General features: G+C 48.0%; 2 protein-coding genes across 3 annotated transcripts; both read right to left on the bottom strand.

Annotated features, from left to right (window-relative positions):
* Positions 1-711: 711 nt before the first annotated feature.
* KCNE3 (potassium voltage-gated channel subfamily E regulatory subunit 3) lies at positions 712-18845 on the bottom strand. Of its 2 annotated transcripts, none has more exons than XM_032220183.1 (2): positions 18671-18845; positions 712-1331 (listed from the first exon to the last, which is right to left on the bottom strand). In XM_032220183.1, the coding sequence occupies exons 1-2, from the start codon at positions 18821-18823 to the stop codon at positions 1038-1040; spliced, it is 447 nt and encodes a 148-aa protein (XP_032076074.1). In that variant the 5' UTR covers positions 18824-18845; the 3' UTR covers positions 712-1037. The 2 variants fall into 2 exon arrangements, with proteins under 2 accessions (XP_032076074.1, XP_032076075.1); XM_032220184.1 differs by lacking the exon at positions 18671-18845 and adding an exon at positions 9895-9930.
* On the bottom strand, positions 18745-20723 carry LIPT2 (lipoyl(octanoyl) transferase 2). The gene is made up of 2 exons (XM_032220182.1): positions 20234-20723; positions 18745-19058 (listed from the first exon to the last, which is right to left on the bottom strand). The coding sequence occupies exons 1-2, from the start codon at positions 20700-20702 to the stop codon at positions 18820-18822; spliced, it is 708 nt and encodes a 235-aa protein (XP_032076073.1). The 5' UTR covers positions 20703-20723; the 3' UTR covers positions 18745-18819.
* Positions 20724-20934: the final 211 nt, after the last annotated feature.

Genomic DNA, 20934 nt, shown 5'->3' with positions numbered 1-20934 from the left:
TATTCTATTCTATTCTTAATACTATTCTATTCAATTCCCATTCCATTCCAATCCTATTCTACTCATTCCATATTCTATTCTTATTTCCTATTCTATTCTATTCCTAATTCATATTCTTCTATTCTATTCCTGATTCATATTCTTCTATTGTACTCTATTCTATTCTATTTCTATTCTTCCTAATTCATATTCTTCTATTCCTAACTCATATTCTTCTATTCTGTTCTATTCTATTCTATTCTATTCTTAATACTATTCTATTCGATTCCCATTCCATTGCATTCCATTCCTATTCTATTCATTCCATATTCTATTCTTATTTCCTATTCTATTCTATTCCTAATTCATATTCTTCTATTCTATTCCTGATTCATATTATTCTATTCTATTCTATTCTATTCTATTCTTAATACTATTCGATTCCCATTCCATTCCTATTCTATTCATTCCATATTCTATTATTCTATTCTATTCCTAATTCATATTCTTCTATTCTCTCTTGTTTTCTATTCTATTATCTTCTATTCTTTTGTCCTCTTCTATATTCTCTTCTATTCCCTTCTCTATTCTCTATTTTTTCTATTTTCTATTATTTTCTATTTCTATCTTCTATCTTTTCTATCTTCTTCTATTTCCTATTTTCTATTATTTTTTCTTTTCTATTCCATTCCATTCCAAACAGATCAATAACTAAATATCTCCAACCCTTCATGCCTTCCAACTGGTTTATTGGATAGGAAGAGGCAGATGGATAAAGTTAACCATTAGGAAAGTTAAAAAAAAATAAAAACACTTTACAAAACTTTATAAACTGGTCGTTTAAGTCAGGTCACGTCAGCCCCCCCCCCCCCTCCGTTGGCTTCTTTGCAGGCCCTGCTTTGAAAAAAAACCCCAGGTTTTAATGTTTTCCCCCTCCGTGCCTCAGAACGTAGACATTCCCCAAGTCCTGAGTTCGAGACTCGGCACAGTTTTCCTTGCTGACCGAAAACCCCGGGAGGAGCACCGGGCCTCCTCCTTCTCGTCCCCTCCCTCTGCCTTCAAATCATGGTCACTCGGTTCTTGATGTACATGTGGTAGGGGTCGCTGGGCTTGTCCACCTCTCGGGATCGAGTGTAGCTCAGGATCAGGCTGCCCACCGTCAAGGCGAAAAGGAGCATCATGAAAACGATGTACATGTAGGCGTACGTATCTTTTCCCTCCCGGTCGGCCTTGCCCAGCTGGGGACACGGCTCCACGCAGGAGAGGGTGCCGTTGAGAAGCCTCAACATCACGTCCAGCTGCTGGAACCAGTCCTTGGTGTGGTTAGAGGCCATCCTGCTATCTGGAGAATGCTGGTGGACGACCAAAACAGAAGGAGATTCAGAATGGCATCCCTCCTCCCCAGAAAACAGAACTGCCTCCCCAGTGAGAATTTGGGGAGGAAGGACCCCTCCCACTGCAGCAACCTGGAGAGGGACGAGACCGTAGGCCGCCTCTAGGACAGGGGTCTCCAACCTTAGCAACTTTAAGCCTGGTGGACTTCAGCTCCCAGAATTCCCCAACCAACTTTTGCTGGAGGACTTCGACTCCCAGAATTCCCCAGCCAGCTTTGCTAGAGGACTTCAACTCCCAGAATTCCCCAGCCAGCTTTGCTGGAGGACTTCGACTCCCAGAATTCTCCCCAGCCAACTTTGCTGGAGGACTTCGACTCCCAGAATTCCCCAACCAACTTTTGCTGGAGGACTTCGACTCCCAGAATTCCCCCCAGGAACTTTTGCTGGAGGACTTCGACTCCCAGAATTCCCCAGCCAACTTTGCTGGAGGACTTCAACTCTGCTGGCTGGGGAATTCTGGGAGTTGAAGTCCACCAGGCTTAAAGTTGCCAAGGTTGGAGACCCCTGCTCTAGGATGCCCCCACCCCCCAAAAAAGTCTCCTTTGTGATTCTCAGAGGATTTTTTGTTTGTTTGTTTTTGCAAACATTAAGTTATGAAGTCTTATAAAATACAAAAGTAAATGAATGAGCAAGGAGAGGAAAAGGGAAGGGGAAAGAGAAGCAAGGAGAGGTATGGAAAAGAAAAGATAAGAAAGAAGTACTGACTTCTGACTCTCTCTCTCTCTCTCTTGCCCTTTCTCTGCCCTCAGGTGCCTTGGAGAATAGCTTGACTCCCTCTTCTTTGGGGCAACCCCTGAGATATTGGAAGGAAGGAAGGTGGGAAGGAAGGAAGTTGGGAAGGAAGGAAGGAAGGAAGGAAGGAGAGAAGGAAGCAGAGAAGGAAGGAAGGAAGATGGGAAGGAAGGAAGCAGAGAAGAAATGGAGGGAGGGAGGAAGCAAGGAGAGAAGGAAGGAAGTAAGGAAGGAGAGGAGGGAAGGAAGGAGAGAAGGAAGGGAGGAGTGAAGGAAGGGAGGAGAGAAGGAAGGATCTCTCCTTGATTAGTTCCCACCCATTGCTGCTTGTTCTGCCCTCAGGGGCTTTGGAGAATAGTTTGACTCCCTCTTCTTTGGGGCAACCCCTGAGATACTGGAAGGAAGGAATGTGGGAAGGAAGGAAGTTGGGAAGGAAGGAGAGAAGGAAGGAAGGAAGGAAGGAGAGAAGGAAGGAAGATGGGAAGGAAGTAAGCAGAGAAGAAATGGAGGGAGGGAGGAAGGAAGGAGAGAAGGAAGGAAGGAGAGGAGGGAAGGAAGAAGAGAAGGAAGGAAGGAGAGGAGGGAAGGAAGGAGAGAAGGAAGGGAGGAGGAAAGGAAGGATCTCTCCTTGATTAGTTTCCACCCATTGCTTCTTGTTCTACCCTCAGGTGCCTTGGAGAATAGCTTGACTCCCTCTTCTTTGGTGCAGCCCCTGAGATATTGGGAGACTGCTATCATGTCTCCCCTAGTCCTTCTTTTCATTCAACTAGACATACCCAAAATTCCTGCAACCGTTCTTCATATATTTCAGCCTCCAGTCCCCTAATCCTCTTTGTTGCTCTTCTCTGCACTCTTTCTAGAGTCTCTGCATCTTTTCTACGTCGTGGAGACCAAAACTGGATGCAGGATTCCAGGTGTGGCCTTAGCGTAGTATAGTAAGGTCATCCACTCCGCCCCTGTTACAGGTAACTCTCAGCTTACAAAGCACTCAAAAGCATCTTGTATTTGATTCCAAGCCGTTCCTGCCTTCTGAAATGGCCACTCCTCTTTCTTTCTTTTCTTCCTAACCTCAAGACTTTGTCCACCAAAGTGTTTTTTGCTCCGCTGCAGATCCGGTTCCTGTTGACCTCATCGCCCTTTCGTGGTTATCATCATAGTAACCTGAGAGGAGATAAGAGCCATACCTCGCCTCCAGGTGTGTCTTGGGAGAACCTGCCCCAGTCTGTTCCTCAAACCTGGCCCCTTTTTGGTTTTGGTGAGTTTGGTTTGGATTGGATTGGATTTATTTCATTTATATGCCGCCCTTTTCCCCGAAGGGGACTCAGGGTGGCTCACAATTCAGTCAGGGAAAGGGGTACAGACAGGGGATAAAAAGACGAACATAACAGTACACAATTTAAAAGCACACAACAACCTTACCATTCAAGGGGGGGGCAAAAGCTCTTTAGCCCCAGGCCTGTCGGAATAGCCAGGTTTTAAGGGCTTTGCGGAAGGCCTGGAGGGTGGTGAGGGTTCGAATCTCCACGGGGAGTTCGTTCCAGAGGGTCGGAGCAGCCACAGAGAAGGCTAGTCCTCCGGGTAGTCGCCAGTCGGCATTGGCCGGCGGATGGAATTCGGAGGAGGCCTAATCTGTGGGATCTAATCGGTCTAGTGGAGGTGATTGGCAGCAGGCGGTCTCTCAAGTACCCAGGTCCAATACCATGAAGGGCTTTATAAGTGACGACTAGCGCCTTGAAGCGTATCCGGAGACCAATAGGCAGCCAGTGCAGCTCGCGGAGGATAGGTGTTACGTGGGCGAACCGAGGTGCACCCACGATCGCTCGCGCGGCTGCATTCTGGACTAGCTGAAGTCGCCAGATGCTCTTCAAGGGCTGCCCCATGTAGAGGACATTACAGTAGTCCAGTCTTGAGGTCACGAGGGCGTGAGTGACTATTCTGAGTGCCTCCCAGTTCAGGTAGGGCCGCAACTGGTGCACCAGGCGAACCTGGGCAAATGCCCCCCTGGTCACAGCCGACAGGTGGTGTTCGAAAGTCAGCTGTGGGTCCAGGAGGACTCCCAAATTGCGAACCCTGTCTGAGGAGCGTACTGTTTGACGTAAAGTAAAGTAAACTAAAGTAAACTAAACTTAACTTAACTAAAGTAAAGTAAAGTAAAGTAAACTAAACCTAAACTTAACTAAACTTAACTAAACTTAACTAAACTTAACTAAACTTAACTAAACTTAACTAAACTTAACCAAACTTAACCAAACTAAACCAAACTAAACCAAACTTAACTAAACCAAACTAAACCAAACCAAACCAAACCAAACCAAACCTTTTAGTTCTGCATCTCTCCCCCCGGACTGCGTCTATTACCATGGCTATCATCGTCCACTATTACCTCAGAAACTTTACCCTAGCCATCTCGACTATTATTCTTTCTATATTAGACCTTTAGAGAAAGAGGCCTTTTTAGCTCCCTCATATCGTGCCAGCCTTGACCGGTTTATTGTGCTGTTGCTCTATGGACTTTATATCTTTATGTACGGATTGCTCGCTTATTTTATCACCTTTTTTATACCTGCGCAATTTTTCTTTGTAAGTAGTGAGGATGTGTATGATTGTAAGCGAATGATCCCACTTTTTAAAACTTGTGTAATTCCCTTTATATTATATTGTTGTATTTTAAATCTTCGTGGGGGTGTGAGTGAGTGAGTGTTTGGGTGTGTAAGCGAGATTGGGATGGGAACCGGGTTCCCCCACACTGAGTGCTTCGCATCTCAGGATGACTGATTCGAAGGGCCTGTCGGGAAATGCGGGGGCTATGGGGGTGGGTGGAGGGACTACGGACACGGGAGTGGGCCAGAGCATTTTTTTACAAAAATGTTGTGAAATCGGGTCAATCCTGTGACTTGCCCATTTTTATGGCTATAACGGGGAAGGCTCCATGCCTGGCGTACGCCAAGGAATACCTGCAACTCTTTGCCTCTCTGGAGATCCAGAGAAATTTTTCTGACTTCCGAAGGAGGCGTCAGGTGTCAGAAGGAGAGAATCACTTGAATCGGGGCCAGCCGGGTGCTGCAGCAGCCAAAAAGGCCAAAGTTATCCCAGGCTGCCTTGCTAGAGGGAGAGAATCAAGATCACGTGAAGTATTAGCACTCCTTTGTAAAGCCTTGGTAAGGCCACACTTGGAATACGGCATCCAGTTTTGGTCGCCACGATGTAGAAAAGATGTGGAGACTCCAGAAAGAGTGCAGAGAAGAGCAAGAAAGAGGATTAGGGGGCTGGAGGCTAAAACATATGAAGAACGGTTGCAGGAACTGGGTGTGTCTAGTTTAATGAAAAGAAGGACTAGGGGAGACATGATAGCAGTCTTCCAATATCTCAGGGGTTGCCCCAAAGAAGAGGGAGTCAGACTATTCTCCAAGGCACCTGAGGGCAGGACAAGAAGCAATGGGTGGAAACTCATTGAGAGAAGCAACTTAGAACTAAGTAGAAACTTCCTAAAAGTGAGGACAATTAACCAGTGGAACAGCTTGCCACCAGAAGTTGTGGTTGCTCCAACACTGGAGATTTTTAAGAAAAGACTGGACAGTCACTTGTCTGGAATGGCATAGGGTCTCCTGCTTGAACAGGGGGTTGGACTAGAAGACCTCCAAGGTCCCTTCCAACTCTGTTATTCTGTTATTCTATCCCCCAAAGCACCTGAAAGTAGGTTAAGAAACAATGAATGGAAACTCACCAAAGAGAGATCCAACTAAGTAGAAACTTCCTAACAGTGAGAAGAAGGAAACAGTGGAATGGCTGGCTTTCAAAAATTGTGGATCTTCTAGCCCTGGAGAATTTCAAGAAGAGTCCGAAATGGCCTAGGGTCTCCTGCCTGAGCAAGGGGTTGGACTAGAAGTCCTCCAAGGTCCCTCCCAGCTCTGCCATTCGGTTACTCTGTTAAGAAAGACAAGCACACAGGAAAATATACAGTATATATTTTTCCTCCTTTAGGAGACCAGCTTTCAAATATTATATAATTCATGTCGTTCTTGGATGAGGGCGGGTTGTTATGATCCTGTTTGGTGGGAACACTTAAGGTCCCTGCCAGCAGCGGAACAAAAGTTGATGGATCGCCGGGTGTAAATTTGCACAACTGGGTGGGGCAAGTCACCCCCAACACAAAGTCAACCCTTCCTTCAAACCCGTTGCATTCAATGGGACGTACTTTTTGCAAGCTGAAATGCACAATTCGCGAGTCTCTCTCGAACCGCAAAAATGCAATCCGCCCCACAATTTTTTTTTTGATTTCCCGAATAGCAAAGAGTCTAGATTAGGCTCTTATTTTTTTTAACCCCCCCCCCAAAAAAAAAACCAGTCCAACCAGTTTCAGATCTTAAGTTTCACTTCATCTTGGCCGCTTCCTGATGGGTTGCGAGAATCAAGGGCTCTTTTGTGCAATTCAGCCAAACACACACACACACACACACACACACACACACACACACACACACACACACACACACACACACAAACACACACACACCGCTGCTCATTTTCCATCTTCCCTCAACAACCGCGGGGATTTGCTGAACCAAAAACAATTTTTTTTAAAAAAGGATCCCGAAATCAGCACGACTCACTGAGCAACCGCCTCGCTTAGCAGCGGAAATTCCGGTCCCAACCTGGGGTCGTATGTCGAGGACTCTCTCTGCTGCCCCAGCCCAGCGAAGGACGGGTGCACCAACTGTCTCTCGGGCAGGCGAAGCCGCTTTGCATCCCTGCCCAAAATGAAAAGCCGAGAGCCGCAAGGGAGCCTTTTAATCTTCCAGACGGACCGAGATCCGCCCTCCGAACAGCCTCCTCTTTTTGTTGAGGGCCCTGGGAGACCAGATCAGGGGATCGCCCAACGCCTTCTCCTGGCAGGCTTCTGCCAGGTTCTGCCAGGCCCCGCCTGATTCCTGGCTTGTTTTGGCTAAACACAACTCTCCTTCTGCAAAAGCAGCAATTCTGGAGCGTCTCAGAACCACAGAGAGCCGGAAGGGGCCTCGGAGGTCTTCTAGTCCAACCCCTTGCTCAAGCAAGAGAGAGCCGTGATGGCGAACCGATGGCACGCATCAATGGTGGGACTCGCTTACCTCGGCTACCGGTTTGCAAATGTGAGCACGCTCACAAGAGCGCCCGCTTTGCTCATGCTCGCCAGCTTCTGCGCATGCGCACCACCGCAGAAGGTTGCGCATTATGTCAGGTCAGGCGGGCAGAGCCTCCTGCAGCCACCACTACTGGTTTGCCCAGACCGGTAAGAACCAGGCGCATGCCACCTCTGGTACATATGGGGGCCACGGGTGGCACACAGAGCCCTCTCTGCAGTCCACGCCTGCCATCAGCCCAACCCAACTCCATTGTGCATTCATGCACACCAGTGGTGGGTTCCGGATCCCATCGCAACCGGTACACAGTTCATGGGGCTGGGTGTCCTAGCTGGGCTCTCGCGCTGCGAGCGCATGCATATAACACCCAGCTGCTTGGCGGAGGCCGCACAGGCACCACACCCTGTGCGCATGTGCGCAATTAGCTGGTCACGTTATAAACAGCTATGGAACACGGACGGGTGGGTGGGCCAAATGAGCCGCCGTACCAGTACGGTGGTCGCTGTTCTCGGCTACTACCGGTACGGTCGTACTGGTCGGTACTGCCCGGAACCCACCACTGGCGCACACTTCCCACTGGCCGGGTAGTCTTTGGGTCTCTGCCATGCCTGCCGGGAGGGGGGCATGGGGCATGCGGGGGATGCATGCGCTCATTCGTGGGAGAGGCGCAAGCACGGGGTGGTAGTGGTGCTCACATTGTATTGCAGAGCCGAGGTGGCGCAGTGGTTAGGGTGCAGCACTGCAGGCCACTTCAGCTGACTGTTATCTGCAGTTCAGCGGTTCAAATCTCACCGGCTCAGGGTTGTCTCAGCCTTCCATCCTTCCGAGGTGGGTAAAATGAGGACCCGGATTGTTGTTGGGGGCGATATGCTGACTCTGTAAACCGCTTAGAGGGGGCTGAAAGCCCTATGAAGCGGTAGATAAGTCTAACTGCTATTGCTATATAGAGCCGAGGTGGTGCAGTGGTTAGGGTGCAGTTAGCTATTGCTATTGCTATTGCTATTGCTATTGCTATTGCTATCTATCTATCTATCTATCTATCTATCTATCTATCTATCTATCTATCTATCGGATTGTTGGGGGCAATATGCTGACTCTGTAAACCGCTTAGAGGGGGCTGAAAGCCCTATGAAGCGGTATATAAGTCTAACTGCTATTGCTATTGCTATTTTGGCTTCCAGGTTGGTGCAAGAGTCCTTGCAGGCCTAAAACAGGGCACCGGGGAGGGGGGGGGCTTAGCAACTTAGGGGGCGTGTGTGTGTGTGTGTACTTAGCGACTTAGCTAAGTGAATCACTGCATTAGTCAAATGGGTCACAAAGTTGTTAAGTGAATCCGGGGCTCCCCATTGACTTTGCTTGTCAGAAGGCCGCTAAAGGGGACTTTCACATGACCCCCGGGTCTCTATGACCGTCATAAATATGAGTCGGTTGCCAAGGGTCTGAATTTTGACCGTGAGGATGCTGTCTTGGGAAGCAACAGGAAAGTCCATTTGCCTCCTGAAAAAAGCAACTTTGGGACAACCGTGATCTGGATGACGGAGAATCTCTACAGACTTTGAGCTACGCAATTTGGGGTGAAGACCCTTGGAATGGGGTGGGAGAAGGAATGGATTTCCAGGGGAAAAATTGAAGGAACCATTTGCACCACTAAGGGGACCCTGAGGACACAGATAAAACCTCCAAGTGGCCTCAAGGACCCTCTAAAAAGGATGCAAAGGACCAGCTGTGTCTGCAAGGAGCATCAATCCTTCCATTTCCCCACCATCCAGTCAGAGCTGAAGAAGCTTCTTGGATGAGAAGAGAAACGTCTTTAAAATAAAAAAACAGAAAGTCCAGTTGCTTCTTGAAAAAAAGCACCTTTGGGACAATCATGAACCTGAATGATGAAGAATCTCTACAGATCCTGATAACAAGGGTTGTTTTCTCCAAACTCACTGAAATTCAGATCGGGTCAATGATACTCAATAAGGGCGAGATCCTCTCCTAATCTTGACAATCCCGTATTTTTCACTTCCAACCAGCCATTTCGATTTTGTTATTTTTTCTACAAACATACCAATGTTTTTACTGACACCGGTTTGTTTCCAAACATTTGATGGTCCATCTATGGGGCAATGAATCAAATGTCTTATTTTCCATTGTTTCAGCTCACATGCTGTTCCATTTTGGAAGACTCAAAGCAAGATTACCTGGACACAAGGTGTTCTTGATAACATTGAGAACAAAATACACACGCACACACACGCACAATGCACTGTCACTTTGGAGCAGCCACATATCCACGGGTGGGAGGGGCTCCGGGGGGGCAGAAGGACCAGTGAAATCATAAGCGTGACACAAATTGAGACGGAATTCATAGATAACAGAGTTGGAAGGGACCTTGGAGGTCTTCTAGTCCAACCCCCTGCTCAGGTAAGAGACCCTACACCATTTCAAGGCAAGTCTCTTCTTACAAAACTCCAGTGATGGAGCACCCACAACTTCTGGTAGCAAGTTGTTCCACTGGTTAATTAACCTTGTTGTTAATTAAACAGCGGAACTATTATTAATACCCACAGTTATGAAAGTTGGACCTTAAAAAAGCAGACAGGAAGAAAATTCCATAGTGGGAAAAGTCAGGTTCTACATTTAGGCAGGAAAAACGAAATGCACAGGTACAGTATAGGTGGTACCTTGCTCAACCGTAGTAACTGTGAGAGGGATCTTGGAGTCCTAGTGGACAAGCATTGAAATAGGAGCCAGCCGTGTGCAGCAGCTGCCAAAAAAGCCAACACAGTTCTAGGCTGCATCAACAGAGAGAATCAAGATCACGTGAAGGGTGAATACCACTTTATAAGGCCTTGGGAAGGCCACACTTGGAATGCGGCATCCAGTTTTGGTCTCCATGATGTAGAAAAGATGTGGAGACTCTAGAAAGAGTGCAGAGGAGAGCAACAAAGAGGATTAGGGGACTGGAGACTAAAACATATGAAGAACGGCTGCAGGAACTTCCAATATTTGAAGGGTTTCACATTTCACAATAGACTTGCTTAACAACAGAAATGTTGGGCTCAATTGTGATCGTAATCCGAGGACTACTTGGATAAGGCCCCAACCACCAACCGAGCCCGTGAAATATTAGCCGTGGCATGTAGAACGTAAATCCTGTTTTAAGAAATGCATTTGTAGGGATTTACTATTGTTTGGGAAGGGCAGATGTAGACGTCAGAGCCAGCTCTTAAATTGACAATATTTTTTTTTTAATCCACTGGGAAATGGGAGGCGGATTTCAGCCTTCGGAGATATATTGCCCTGTTTTTATAATACACCCGGAAGACAGGAAATTTAGCCTCAGGTGAAGTTGACGTACTCTTTGAGTTTCGTAACTTTGTGGGAAAACAACATCTGGGTTAAAAAGTGCAGTTCTCCTTGGCGTGCCTCAAGGGATTAATTTTATTGCCATCTCTCTCTCTCTCTCTAGAAGTCTTTTGCAATTTTGGCTGCTTTGACATGGGAGGATTTCAACTCACAGGATCACCCAGCTGGGATACTTTAAGACAGTGTTTCTCAACCTTGGCAACTTGAAGATGTCTGGACTTCAACTCCCAGAATTCCCCAGCCAGCATTCGCTGGGAGTTGAAGTCCAGACATCTTCAAGTTGCCAAGGTTGAGAAACACTGCTTTAAGAGGATTCCCAGAATGCTGCAGCTAGCCTGCTTTAATACAGGTGGACTTCAAGTCCCAGAATCCCCCAGCCAGCAGGCTTTAAGACGGGTGTTAGGGTTAGATAGGGGTGGAATAAAGGGGCAGGACAAGCCGCTTCCCAGAACTGTTTATTTACACGCTGGAAAATAGCGAGTGCAAATTGCCTGGCAGCTCCGTCTTCTAAGGGAGTTGTGTGGCACATTCAGCCACTGACAGCTCTCCAATTTCCCAGCGGGAAATCACACTGGCTTTAGATGTTCCCCATTATTTACATATGCAAGAGAGAGAGAGAGATAGTGAGAAAGAGAGAGAGGGGAAGAGAGAGAGACAGAGGGAGAGAGAGAGCGAGACAGAGACAGAGGGAGAGAAAGAGAGAGACAGAGGGAGAGAAAGAGAGAGAGAGAAAGAGAGAAAGAAAGACAGAGAGACAGAGGGAGAGAAAAAGAGAGAAAGAAAGAGAGAAACAGAGGGAGAGAGAAAGAGAGAGAAAGAGGAGAGAGAGAGAGGAGAAAGAGAGAGAGACAGATGGGAGAGAGAGAGGAGAAAGAGAGAGAGAGGAGAGAAAGAGAGGAGAAAGAGAGGAAGAGAAAGAGACAGAGAGGGGAGAGAGAGAGAGAGAAAGAAAGAGAAAGAGAGACAGAGGGAGGGAAAAAGAGAAAGAGACAGAGACAGAGGGAGGGAGAGAAAGAGAGAGAGAAAGAGAGAAAGAAAGACAGAGAGACAGAGGGAGAGAAAAAGAGAGAGAAAGAGAGAAAGAAAGAGAGAAACAGAGGGAGAGAGAAAGAGAGAGAAAGAGGAGAGAGAGAGGAGAAAGAGAGAGAGAGACAGATGGGAGAGAGAGAGGAGAAAGATAGAGAGAGGAGAGAAAGAGAGATAGAGGAGAAAGAGAGGAAGAGAAAGAGACAGAGAGGGGAGAGAGAGAGAAAGAGAGAGAAAGAAAGAGAAAGAGAGACAGAGGGAGGGAAAAAGAGAAAGAGGCAGACAGACAGAGGGAGAGAAAAAGAGAGAGCGGGAAAGAGAAAGAAAGACAGAGAGACAGAGGGAGAGAGAAAGAGAGAGAGAGGAGAGAGAAAGAGAGAGGGAGAAAGAGAGAGAGGAGAGACAGAGGGAGGGAAAAGAGAGAGAGAAAGAGACAGAGGGAGAGAGAAAGATATAGAGGGAGAGAGAAAGAGAGAGAGAGAGAGGGAGGGAGGGGAAAAGAGAGAAAAGAGAAAGAGAGAGAACAAGAGAGAGAAGAGAAAGAGAAAGGGGGAGAGAAAGAGAGAGAGGAGAAAGAGAGAGAAAGAGAGACAGGGGGAGGGAAAAGAGAGAGAGAGAGAGTTTGGAGTGATTCCCCCAACTCCTCGTGTTCACCACCATCCTATCGGTTGAGCTTGGGAAGCTTTCGGTCTCAGGTGCATTTCAACCTTCCCCGAGAGACTTTGCAGGAACCCCAAAAGCCTGTAGTAGTGCGCGTGCATGCGCGTGGGTGTGTGCGCGCGCGCCTTTCCCACGCACCGCTTGCTGACTCTGAGCGGGGACTCCGCGGGCCTCGCTCCCCTTCTGCTGGTGAGCCTTTCGCACCTGCGTCCGTCCCGCATCCCCGCGTCTGTCTCGCCGCTGCGTCCCGCTCGGCTTCACACGACCTTCTGACCAAGGCAGGGATTCCCATCCTTGACAACCTGAAGCGGCGGTGGATTTCAACGCCCAGAATCCCCGCAGCCCTGGGAGCTGGAAGCCCCCTCCCCTCTTTAAAAGCTGCTTAAGGTTTAAGCCTCTTCTAAGCCAAGCGGCTGCGTTCCCACGACCTGCAGACCCTCCAGCCCAATCCGGGTTCCAGCTGACCCGAAGGACGCGAACTTCTCCAGGGAATCCGTTTCAGCACCAGCCCGCTTTGGCTGCAGCCCACCCCAGGGGGCTTCTGGCTTGCAGAGCCCCCCGAACCCGGGGGCGAAGCGGGCGAGGGGCGCTCTGCACGTGCCCAGAGGGCCCCCTCGCCCCTCGCCCCGGCTGCAACCTCGCTCCGATCGACCCACCCGAGCCCACGACGGCCGCCGCACTCACCTCTGCCCCCGCGGCGCCCTCCGCATGCCACGGCTCGCCCGGCTTGCCCACTCGCCGCTGGCAAAGCCCCGTTTGCGGGCGCCGCCTCGGAGCGCAGGGCGTGTGGGGCGAGGCTCCGGCAAGCCTTCCTCCCGCCCGGGGGCAAGGGTGCGTGTGCCAGGGACGGTGGGCGCCCGCGGGCGCCAGGGGCAATGGCCGGGTAACGAGCGGCGGGAGCAGGTTGCAGAGCGTGCAGCCGGCTGGCCGTTCCGCGGTTGGTGCCGAGGCTCCCGCGCACGCCAACCTTGCAAGGTAGGTCAGGCAGCTTAAAAGACCTGGCTCTTTTTTAAAAAAAAAAGATCTTAAGTATTTTTTTTTCTTTAATATACCTAAGTGCTTAATGAACAGTGTATTGTGTGAACTCACGGTGTATTGTGTGAGTACAAAATATTAATACGGAGGAGGAGGAGGAGGAGGAGGAAGAAGAAGTAGAGAAGAAGAGGAGGAAAAATAGGAAGTAGAAGAAGAGGAGGAAGAAGAAGAAGAAAGGAGAAGAAAGGGAAGAAAGGAGAAGAAAGGAGAATAGGAGGAGGAAAAAGAGGACGAAGGAGAAGAGGAGGAAGAAGAAAGGAGAAGAAAGGAGAAGAGGAGGAGGAAAAAGAGGATGAAGGAGAAGAGGAGGAAGAAGAAAGAAGAAAGGAGAAGAGGAGGAGGAAAAAGAGGATGAAGGAGAAGAGGAGGAAGAAGAAAGGAGAAGAAAGGAGAAGAGGAGGAGGAAAAAGAGGACGAAGGAGAAGAAGAGGAGGAAAAATAGGAAGAGGAAGAGGAGGAAGAGCAGGAGGAAGAAGAGGAAGAAGAAAGGAGGAAGAGGAAAAGAAGGAGGAGAAGAAGAGGAGGAGGAAGAGGAGGAGGAGGAGGAGAAACTTGGTTGATTCCTAGGATGCTAGCAACAATCCATATCAACCACCACAGTGTATTGTGTGAACTCACAGTGTATTGTGTGAGTACAAAATATTAATACGGAGGAGGAGGAGGAAGAGGAAGAAAAAGAAGTAGAGAAGAGGAGGAAAAATAGGAAGTAGAAGAAGAGGAGGAAAAAGAAGAAAGGAGAAGAAAGGAGAAGAGGAGGAGGAAAAAGAGGACGAAGGAGAAGAAGAGGAGGAAAAATAGGAAGAGGAGGAAGAGCAGGAGGAAGAAGAGGAAGAAGAAAGGAGGAGGAGGAAAAGAAGGAGAAGAAGAAGAGGAGGAAGAGGAGGAGGAGGAGAAACTTGGTTGATTCCTAGGATGCTGGCAGCAATCCATATCAACCATCATCACCAGTCAATTATGTTTGTGATTCATTTTTAAATGTTCAGTTGACTTTGAGTTTCATGTTTAATTAATAAATAAAATATGTAATAATAATGTTTACTTATACGGTAGGAGTAATCTTTCACCATTTACCTTCTAATTCCTACCTCTTTTAGCTAACCACTGGTAAAACAAATCCCAGGTTAAAACAAATATTCCGATCCTTCCTTGTCTTTTATTTTTAATGTCAATCTATCCATCTCTGCAGAGTCTGGTATTTTTCTAATTATATTTCCATCCGTGGGAACCTGGCTCTTTTTAAAGTTTGGGGCTCCAAAGTAAAGTTTTCTCGTTGGGGGCTGTGTGTGTGTGTGGGGATAAGATTCATATCTGATCCCCCTCCTCATTCTACAGGCAGTCCCCGACTTACAACAGTTCATTTAGTGACCATTCTAACGGCCCTGAAATAAAAGGGACTTGTGACCCTTTTCCACCCATACAACCGTTGACACATTCCTCAGGGCCACAGGATAAAAATCCAGACATCTGGCGACACTCACATTTACGACGGTCACAGTGTCACAAGGTCACGTGACCCCCCTCCCCTTTTGCAACCTTCCAACAATGGGGAAGCCAGATTCACTTAACAACCGTGTCACTAATTTAACCACTGCAGGGATTCACTTAATAACGGTGGCGAGAGAGAGGTCGTGAAAATGTCCCAAAAACTCACCGAACGTACATCTCACTTAGCAACAGAAATTTGGGGCTTGAGTTGTAAGTCGAGGAGTACCTGCACTCCCCCCCCTCCCCATCTTACAACTAAGTTGTAATTGTGTTTTGTGTTTTTGTAGTATTTTATCAATATCATTTTTATCTCTTGATATTGCAAGCAGCTTTTACCTTGTGTAAGTTTAATAAATAAAATTGGTCAGCAGGGGGCGCTTTCAAGGCTGAAAGGGGGCTTAAAGCCAGGAATTGCAAGCTCCCCCCCCCCCCAAGGTTGTATGGGCACATTCACACACCCCAAATCACATCTGCAGCTCTTGGGAGCCCCCCCCCCCAAAAGACTTGGGGATCTCTTGGAAGCAGCCTTTCCAAAGACGGAGCATTGGACTGCAAGGTCCATCCTCCCCAGCCCACACCACAGGAGGGGAACTGAAGACCAGCCAACCCCTCGGCACGGTGGCTGACGATGAAGACAGACAAGAGTTTGGTCCACGGCCCTAGTAGGACTACAATTCCAACGATGCTGAACCTCAGCAAGCCTGGGTGGGGAGCATGGCCGTTGTAGTCCACCCTCGCTGGGAAGGGGGCAGAAACAAACATTAAGGCAGCCAAGGGGATAATGCATTTTAAGACTCCCCTCCCTATTCCTCGGCCTGGGAACTCAATAAAGGCTGGACTACAACTCCCATCAGCCCCAGCTGACTGCCCTCCTGACTTTTTTTGACCCCCACACTGCAGCACATTAACGGAGAGGATCAATAAATGTACTTAAAATAAATAAATACTTCTGTTGAATGTATAAATCTTTAGTGAAACACATTTTATGTCGAATGGGTGTTTAATAAAAAAATGTTTTTTATGTTGAATTAATTTAAGGTGTTGCAATAAATATATGTTTGTGTTAAATGGATAAGTATAAATAAATGTTTATGTTAAACGGATAAGTATAAATAAATGTTTATGTTAAATGGATAAGTATAAATAAATGTTTATGTTAAACGGATAACTATAAATGAATGTTTATGTTGAATGGATGTTTAATAAAAATGTTTTTTATGTTGAATTAATTTAAGGTGTTGCAATAAATAAATGTTTATGTTAAATGGATAAGTATAAATAAATGTTTATGTTAAATGGATAAGTATAAATAAATGTTTATATTAAACGGATAAGTATAAATAAATGTTTATGTTAAACGGATAAGTATAAATAAATGTTTATGTTAAACGGATAACTATAAATAAATGTTTATGTTAAATGGATAAGTATAAAAAATGTTTTATGTTAAATGGATAAGTATAAAAAATGTTTTATGTTAAATGGATAAGTATAAATAAATGTTTATGTTAAATGGATAAGTATAAATGAATGTTTATGTTAAATGGATAACTATAAATAAATGTTTATGTTAAATGGATAACTATTTGATAAAGAAATCATTGCGTTATACCTGCCATGTTTAGGATTTTCTGTTGCAGGTTTTAAAAATGGTTTTCTGCTACCTGGGGCTGTTCCTTGAGTTGGGAAGCTATATAAATTTGTTTTCATAAAATAATTTGCGTTTCATACGTTTTTCTCTCCTTTGAACGCTGCTGAATTAAACCATAATTAATCTACCATTCAGAGTGATGCCGCTTGCTTCCCCATAGCTAATATAGATCCAGGTTTAGAACTGGCCAACATTGATACTTAGTTGAGGCATAGCAGAAAAGAATTGGGGCAAAAATTTGATTTTAAGTCCAAATGTGGGTCTTGGAATTCCCAAAAAATGGGTTTTAATGAGTTCAGTCATTAAAAAAAAAATCTCACAATAGCAGGAGAAATGCAACTTTTTGGTTAACAAGGCACTGATTAAATGTGTTTTATTTGCATATCTATTTGGCAGCAAAACTATTTCTCCCCCCCCCCCCAAACTGGTGAAAAGAAGCAAAATAGCTATCCTAGGTAGCCCTCGACTTACAAGAGTTCGTTTAGTGACCGTCCAAAGCTACAACAGCAGGGAAAGTTATGACAATTTTTCACGTTTACAACCGTTACAACATCCCTATGGCCAAGTGCTCAAAATTTGGACGCTTGGCAACTAACTCGTATTTACGACGGTCGCAGTGCCCCAGGGGTGTGATCCCCTTTTGCGACCTTCGCACAAGCAATGGGAGAGCCAGATTCACTTAACGACTGCAGCGATTTGTTTAACAACGGTGCCCAAAAGGTTGTAAAATGAGGCAAAACCCCACTTAACTGTCTCATTTAGTAGTGGACGTTTGGGGACTCAACTGTGGTCGTAGGTCGAGGACTACTGGCCTCCAGATTTCCTTCCACCTCCGATCCTTTTGCTAAGCAGCCACATCCCTGCATCCGTCGTTGAGTGAGGACCGCGTGTGCTTCACCCGTAGTCCTCAACTTACAAACCACAATTGAGCCCAAAATCTCTTTTGCTAACTGAGACAGTTACATTCTCTCCCATTTTACAATCATGCTTGCCACTGCCATTAAGTGAATTCAGGCAGTTGTTAAGTTAGCGATATGGTTGTTAAGTGAATCCGGCTTCCTCCATTACCTCTGCTTGTGGGAAGGTCGCAAAAGGGGAATCCCATGACCCCGGGACACCGCGACCGTCGTAAGTATGAACCAAGCATTCTGAATTTTGATGATATAATTGTGGGCGTGCTGCAAAGGTCATAAGTGTGAAAAGTGGTCGTAAGTCATTTTTTTTCACTGCCATCGTAATTTTGGTCACTAAGTGAAAGTTTGTAAGTTGAGGGCCAAGGGGCAGCCTCTCCCCCTCAATGGAAATAAGATAAACTGAATGGATGGATGGATAAATGATAGATAAATGATAGATAGATGATAAATAGATAGATAGATAGATAAGATAGAGATAGATAGATAGATAGATAGATAGATAGATAGATGATAAGAGATAGATATAGAGATAGATATAGATCGAGAGAGATAAAGATGGATAGAAAGAAAGATAGATGATAGATGGTAGATAGATAGATATGAGAGATAAGATAGATGATAAGAGATAGAGAGATAGATATAGATCAAGAAAGATAAAGATGGATAGAAAGATAGATAGATATAGATAGATAGATAGATAGATAGATAGATAGATAGATAGATAAGAGATATAGAGAGATAGATATAGATCGAGAGATAAAGATGGATAGAAAGATAGATAGATAGATGATAGATAGATGGTAGATAGATAGATATGAGAGATAGATAGATGGTAAGAGATAGATAGATATAGATCAAGAGAGATAAAGATGGATAGAAAGATAGAAAGATAGATAGATAGATAGATAGATAGATAGACAGACAGACAGATAGATAGAGATAGATAGATAGATAGGAGATATAGAGAGATAGATATAGATCGAGAGAGAGATAAAAGATAGATAGATCAGAGAGAGAAAAGTATAAAGATGAGAGAGATAGAATAACTTTATTGTCACTTTAAATGTACACTAATCAACATATATTAAAATGAAATGATAATGGATGGACAGGCGGATGGATGGAGGGATAAGATAGATTGATAAAAGTGGGGAAGCCAGATTCGCTTAACGACCATGTTACTAACTTAGCGTCTTGTGATAATTCACTTTTTTCACAGGTGGTGAAAAAAGTCATAAAATAGGGCAAAACTCACTTAACTAATGTCTCACTTAGCAACAGAAATTTCGGGCTCCATTGTGGTCGTGAGTTGAGGACTACCTGTGTCAGAGGTCCAGGTCCTTGCGTTGCGTCGATACGCTCCGTCCGCCCAGGAATAAAACCTGCCAGCCAGAAAAACTCCCATCCTTTTAATATTTCCCGAAGAGACAATCCAGGATTTTGCAACCCAATCGGCCTCTTCGGGTCGATCATTCCTCCACAGCGGCTGCTTCCTCCTCGCTTAAACGACAGTTAAAGACTTCTTGGAACACTTCCAGGAAGGGCTGCGTGGCTTCTTCAACCGAGACGGGTCTCTGGAGCTCCTGGCTAAGGGAGGTCACCCCCAGCCCCTCCAGGCCACACGGGACGATGTGGTCGAACCAGGACAGGTCGGTGCAACAGTTCAGGGCCAATCCGTGCGTGGTGATGTGTCTCCCGCAATGGACACCTGGGGGGGGGGGAGAGCAGGAGGACAACATCAATGCGATACGGCAGAATGCAAGAATGGCAATGAATGAATGGGGGATACAATACGGTGCAATACAATAATAATGAATGAATGAATGGTTACAATATTGTACAATATCAATACATTCTTCAATGTAATACAATAACAACAACAACAACAACAACAATTAATTGCAATGTCCTGCTCCTATCACTGATTCTGGAGCCCCAGGCTGGGCAAGATCCATGGGTTCGTTAGTCCACTCTCCATTTGAAGCCTGCCGTCTGAGCTGGCTGGGCAGCATGGGCCTGGCAGTCCCTCTTCTATCGCAGCACTGGGGAGCCCCAAGACCGGGCCCAGGAACCCAGGTTGGCTGAGGATCATGGGCGGGGTAGTGTCCTCCCCATTAAGAGCCCTGACCAGCTGGGTACCATGAGCCTGGCGGTCCCTCTCCTCTGCATGGACTGGGGACCCCCAAGAGTGGGCCCAGGAACCCCAGGGTGGTCAACATACATGGGTATGTTAATCCCCTCTGCGGCCCTGGCCGGCTGGGCACCATGGGCCTGGCAGTCCCCCCTCCTATTGCTGATTCAGGAGCCCCAGGGTAGGCAAAATGCATGGGTATGGTAGTCCGCTCTCCATTTACAGCCCGCAGCCTGAGCTGGCCGGGCACCATGGGCCTGGCAGTCCCCCCCACCTATCACTTTATTCTGCAACCCCAGGGTGGGCAAGATGCATGGGTCCGGTAGTCCGGGCACCATGGGCCTGGCAGTCCCCCCACCTATCACTTTATTCTGCAGCCCCAGGGTGAGCAAGACGCACGGGTCTGGTAGTCCCCTCCGCGGCCCTGGCCGGCCGGGCACCATGGGCCTGGCAGTCCCCCCTCCTATTGCTGATTCAGGAGCCCCAGGGTAGGCAAAATGCATGGGTATTGTAGTCCACTCTCCATTTACGCTGGCCGGGCACCATGGACCTGGCAGTCCCCCCCCCCCCCACCTATCACTTTATTCTGCAGCCCCAGGGCAGGCAAGACGCATAGGTCCGGCAGTCCCCTCGGCGGCCCTGGCCGGCCGGGCACCATGGGCCTGGCAGTCCCCCCCACCCCATCCCCGACCGGGAGGCCCCAGGGCTGGGCAAGGCGCATGGGTGCGGTGGTCCCCCTCCGGGCTTCTCACCGATGGCGCAGAGCTTGCGGTCCCCGAGCCAGACGCCGGTGCGGGGCGGCGGGAGGGCGCGGGCGCTCGGGAGGCCGAGGCGGCGGCAGACGTCCCGGGCCAGGCGCTCCAGGGCGGCCACGTAGGCGCGGAGGGCGAGGCGGCGGCGGCGGAGGTCCAGCACCGGGTAGGCCACCAGCTGGCCCGGGCCGTGGAAGGTCAGCCGCCCGCCGCGGCCCACGTGCGCCACCTCCGCCCCCAGCGCCCGCAGCCGCCCCGCCAGCTCGCCCGCCTCCAGCCCCGGCTCCCCGCGCAGCCCCGCCGTGTAGACCGGGCCCCGCGGCTCCCACAGCACCAGCCGCTCCGGCTCCTCCCTCGCCGCCGAGCCCCGCTGCAGCGCCGCCGCCGCCGCCGCCTGCGCCCCCAGCGACGCCCCCAGCGAGACCCGGCCCAGCCGCACCAGCCGCACCGGCCACCCGGCCGCCCCCATGGCTGCTGGCCGCAGGGCGCCCGCGGGCCACACGCCCCGCCCCCCGGACACGCCCCGGACACGCCCTCTCCTCCCACGCACGTGCCTGCGGTCCCGGAGAGGGAGGCCGTTCCTGACTTTCGCTTTCGCTTTCCTCTTCTCCCTCTGCCTTCCCGTTCTTTCTCCTTCGCTTTATCTCCTTCCTTCCTCCCTCCCTCTCTGCTTCCCTTCTTTCCACTTTCATTTCACTTTC

Source organism: Thamnophis elegans, chromosome 6 (assembly GCF_009769535.1).
Source record: "Thamnophis elegans isolate rThaEle1 chromosome 6, rThaEle1.pri, whole genome shotgun sequence".
Taxonomy (NCBI): Eukaryota; Metazoa; Chordata; class Lepidosauria; order Squamata; family Colubridae; genus Thamnophis; species Thamnophis elegans.
This window is presented reverse-complemented; position numbering and strand designations above follow the sequence as displayed.

Excerpts from the sequence above, each read along its gene's own strand:
- KCNE3 (XM_032220183.1), bottom strand. The coding sequence starts at position 18,823 with ATGATCGACCCGAAGAGGCCGATTGGGTTGCAAAATCCTGGATTGTCT. Across the intron at positions 1,332-18,670 it reads GACCTGGACCTCTGACACAG|CATTCTCCAGATAGCAGGAT; the intron begins GTAGTCCTCAAC and ends GTCGTCCACCAG.
- LIPT2 (XM_032220182.1), bottom strand. The coding sequence starts at position 20,702 with ATGGGGGCGGCCGGGTGGCCGGTGCGGCTGGTGCGGCTGGGCCGGGTC. Across the intron at positions 19,059-20,233 it reads CCGCAAGCTCTGCGCCATCG|GTGTCCATTGCGGGAGACAC; the intron begins GTGAGAAGCCCG and ends CCCCCCCCCCAG.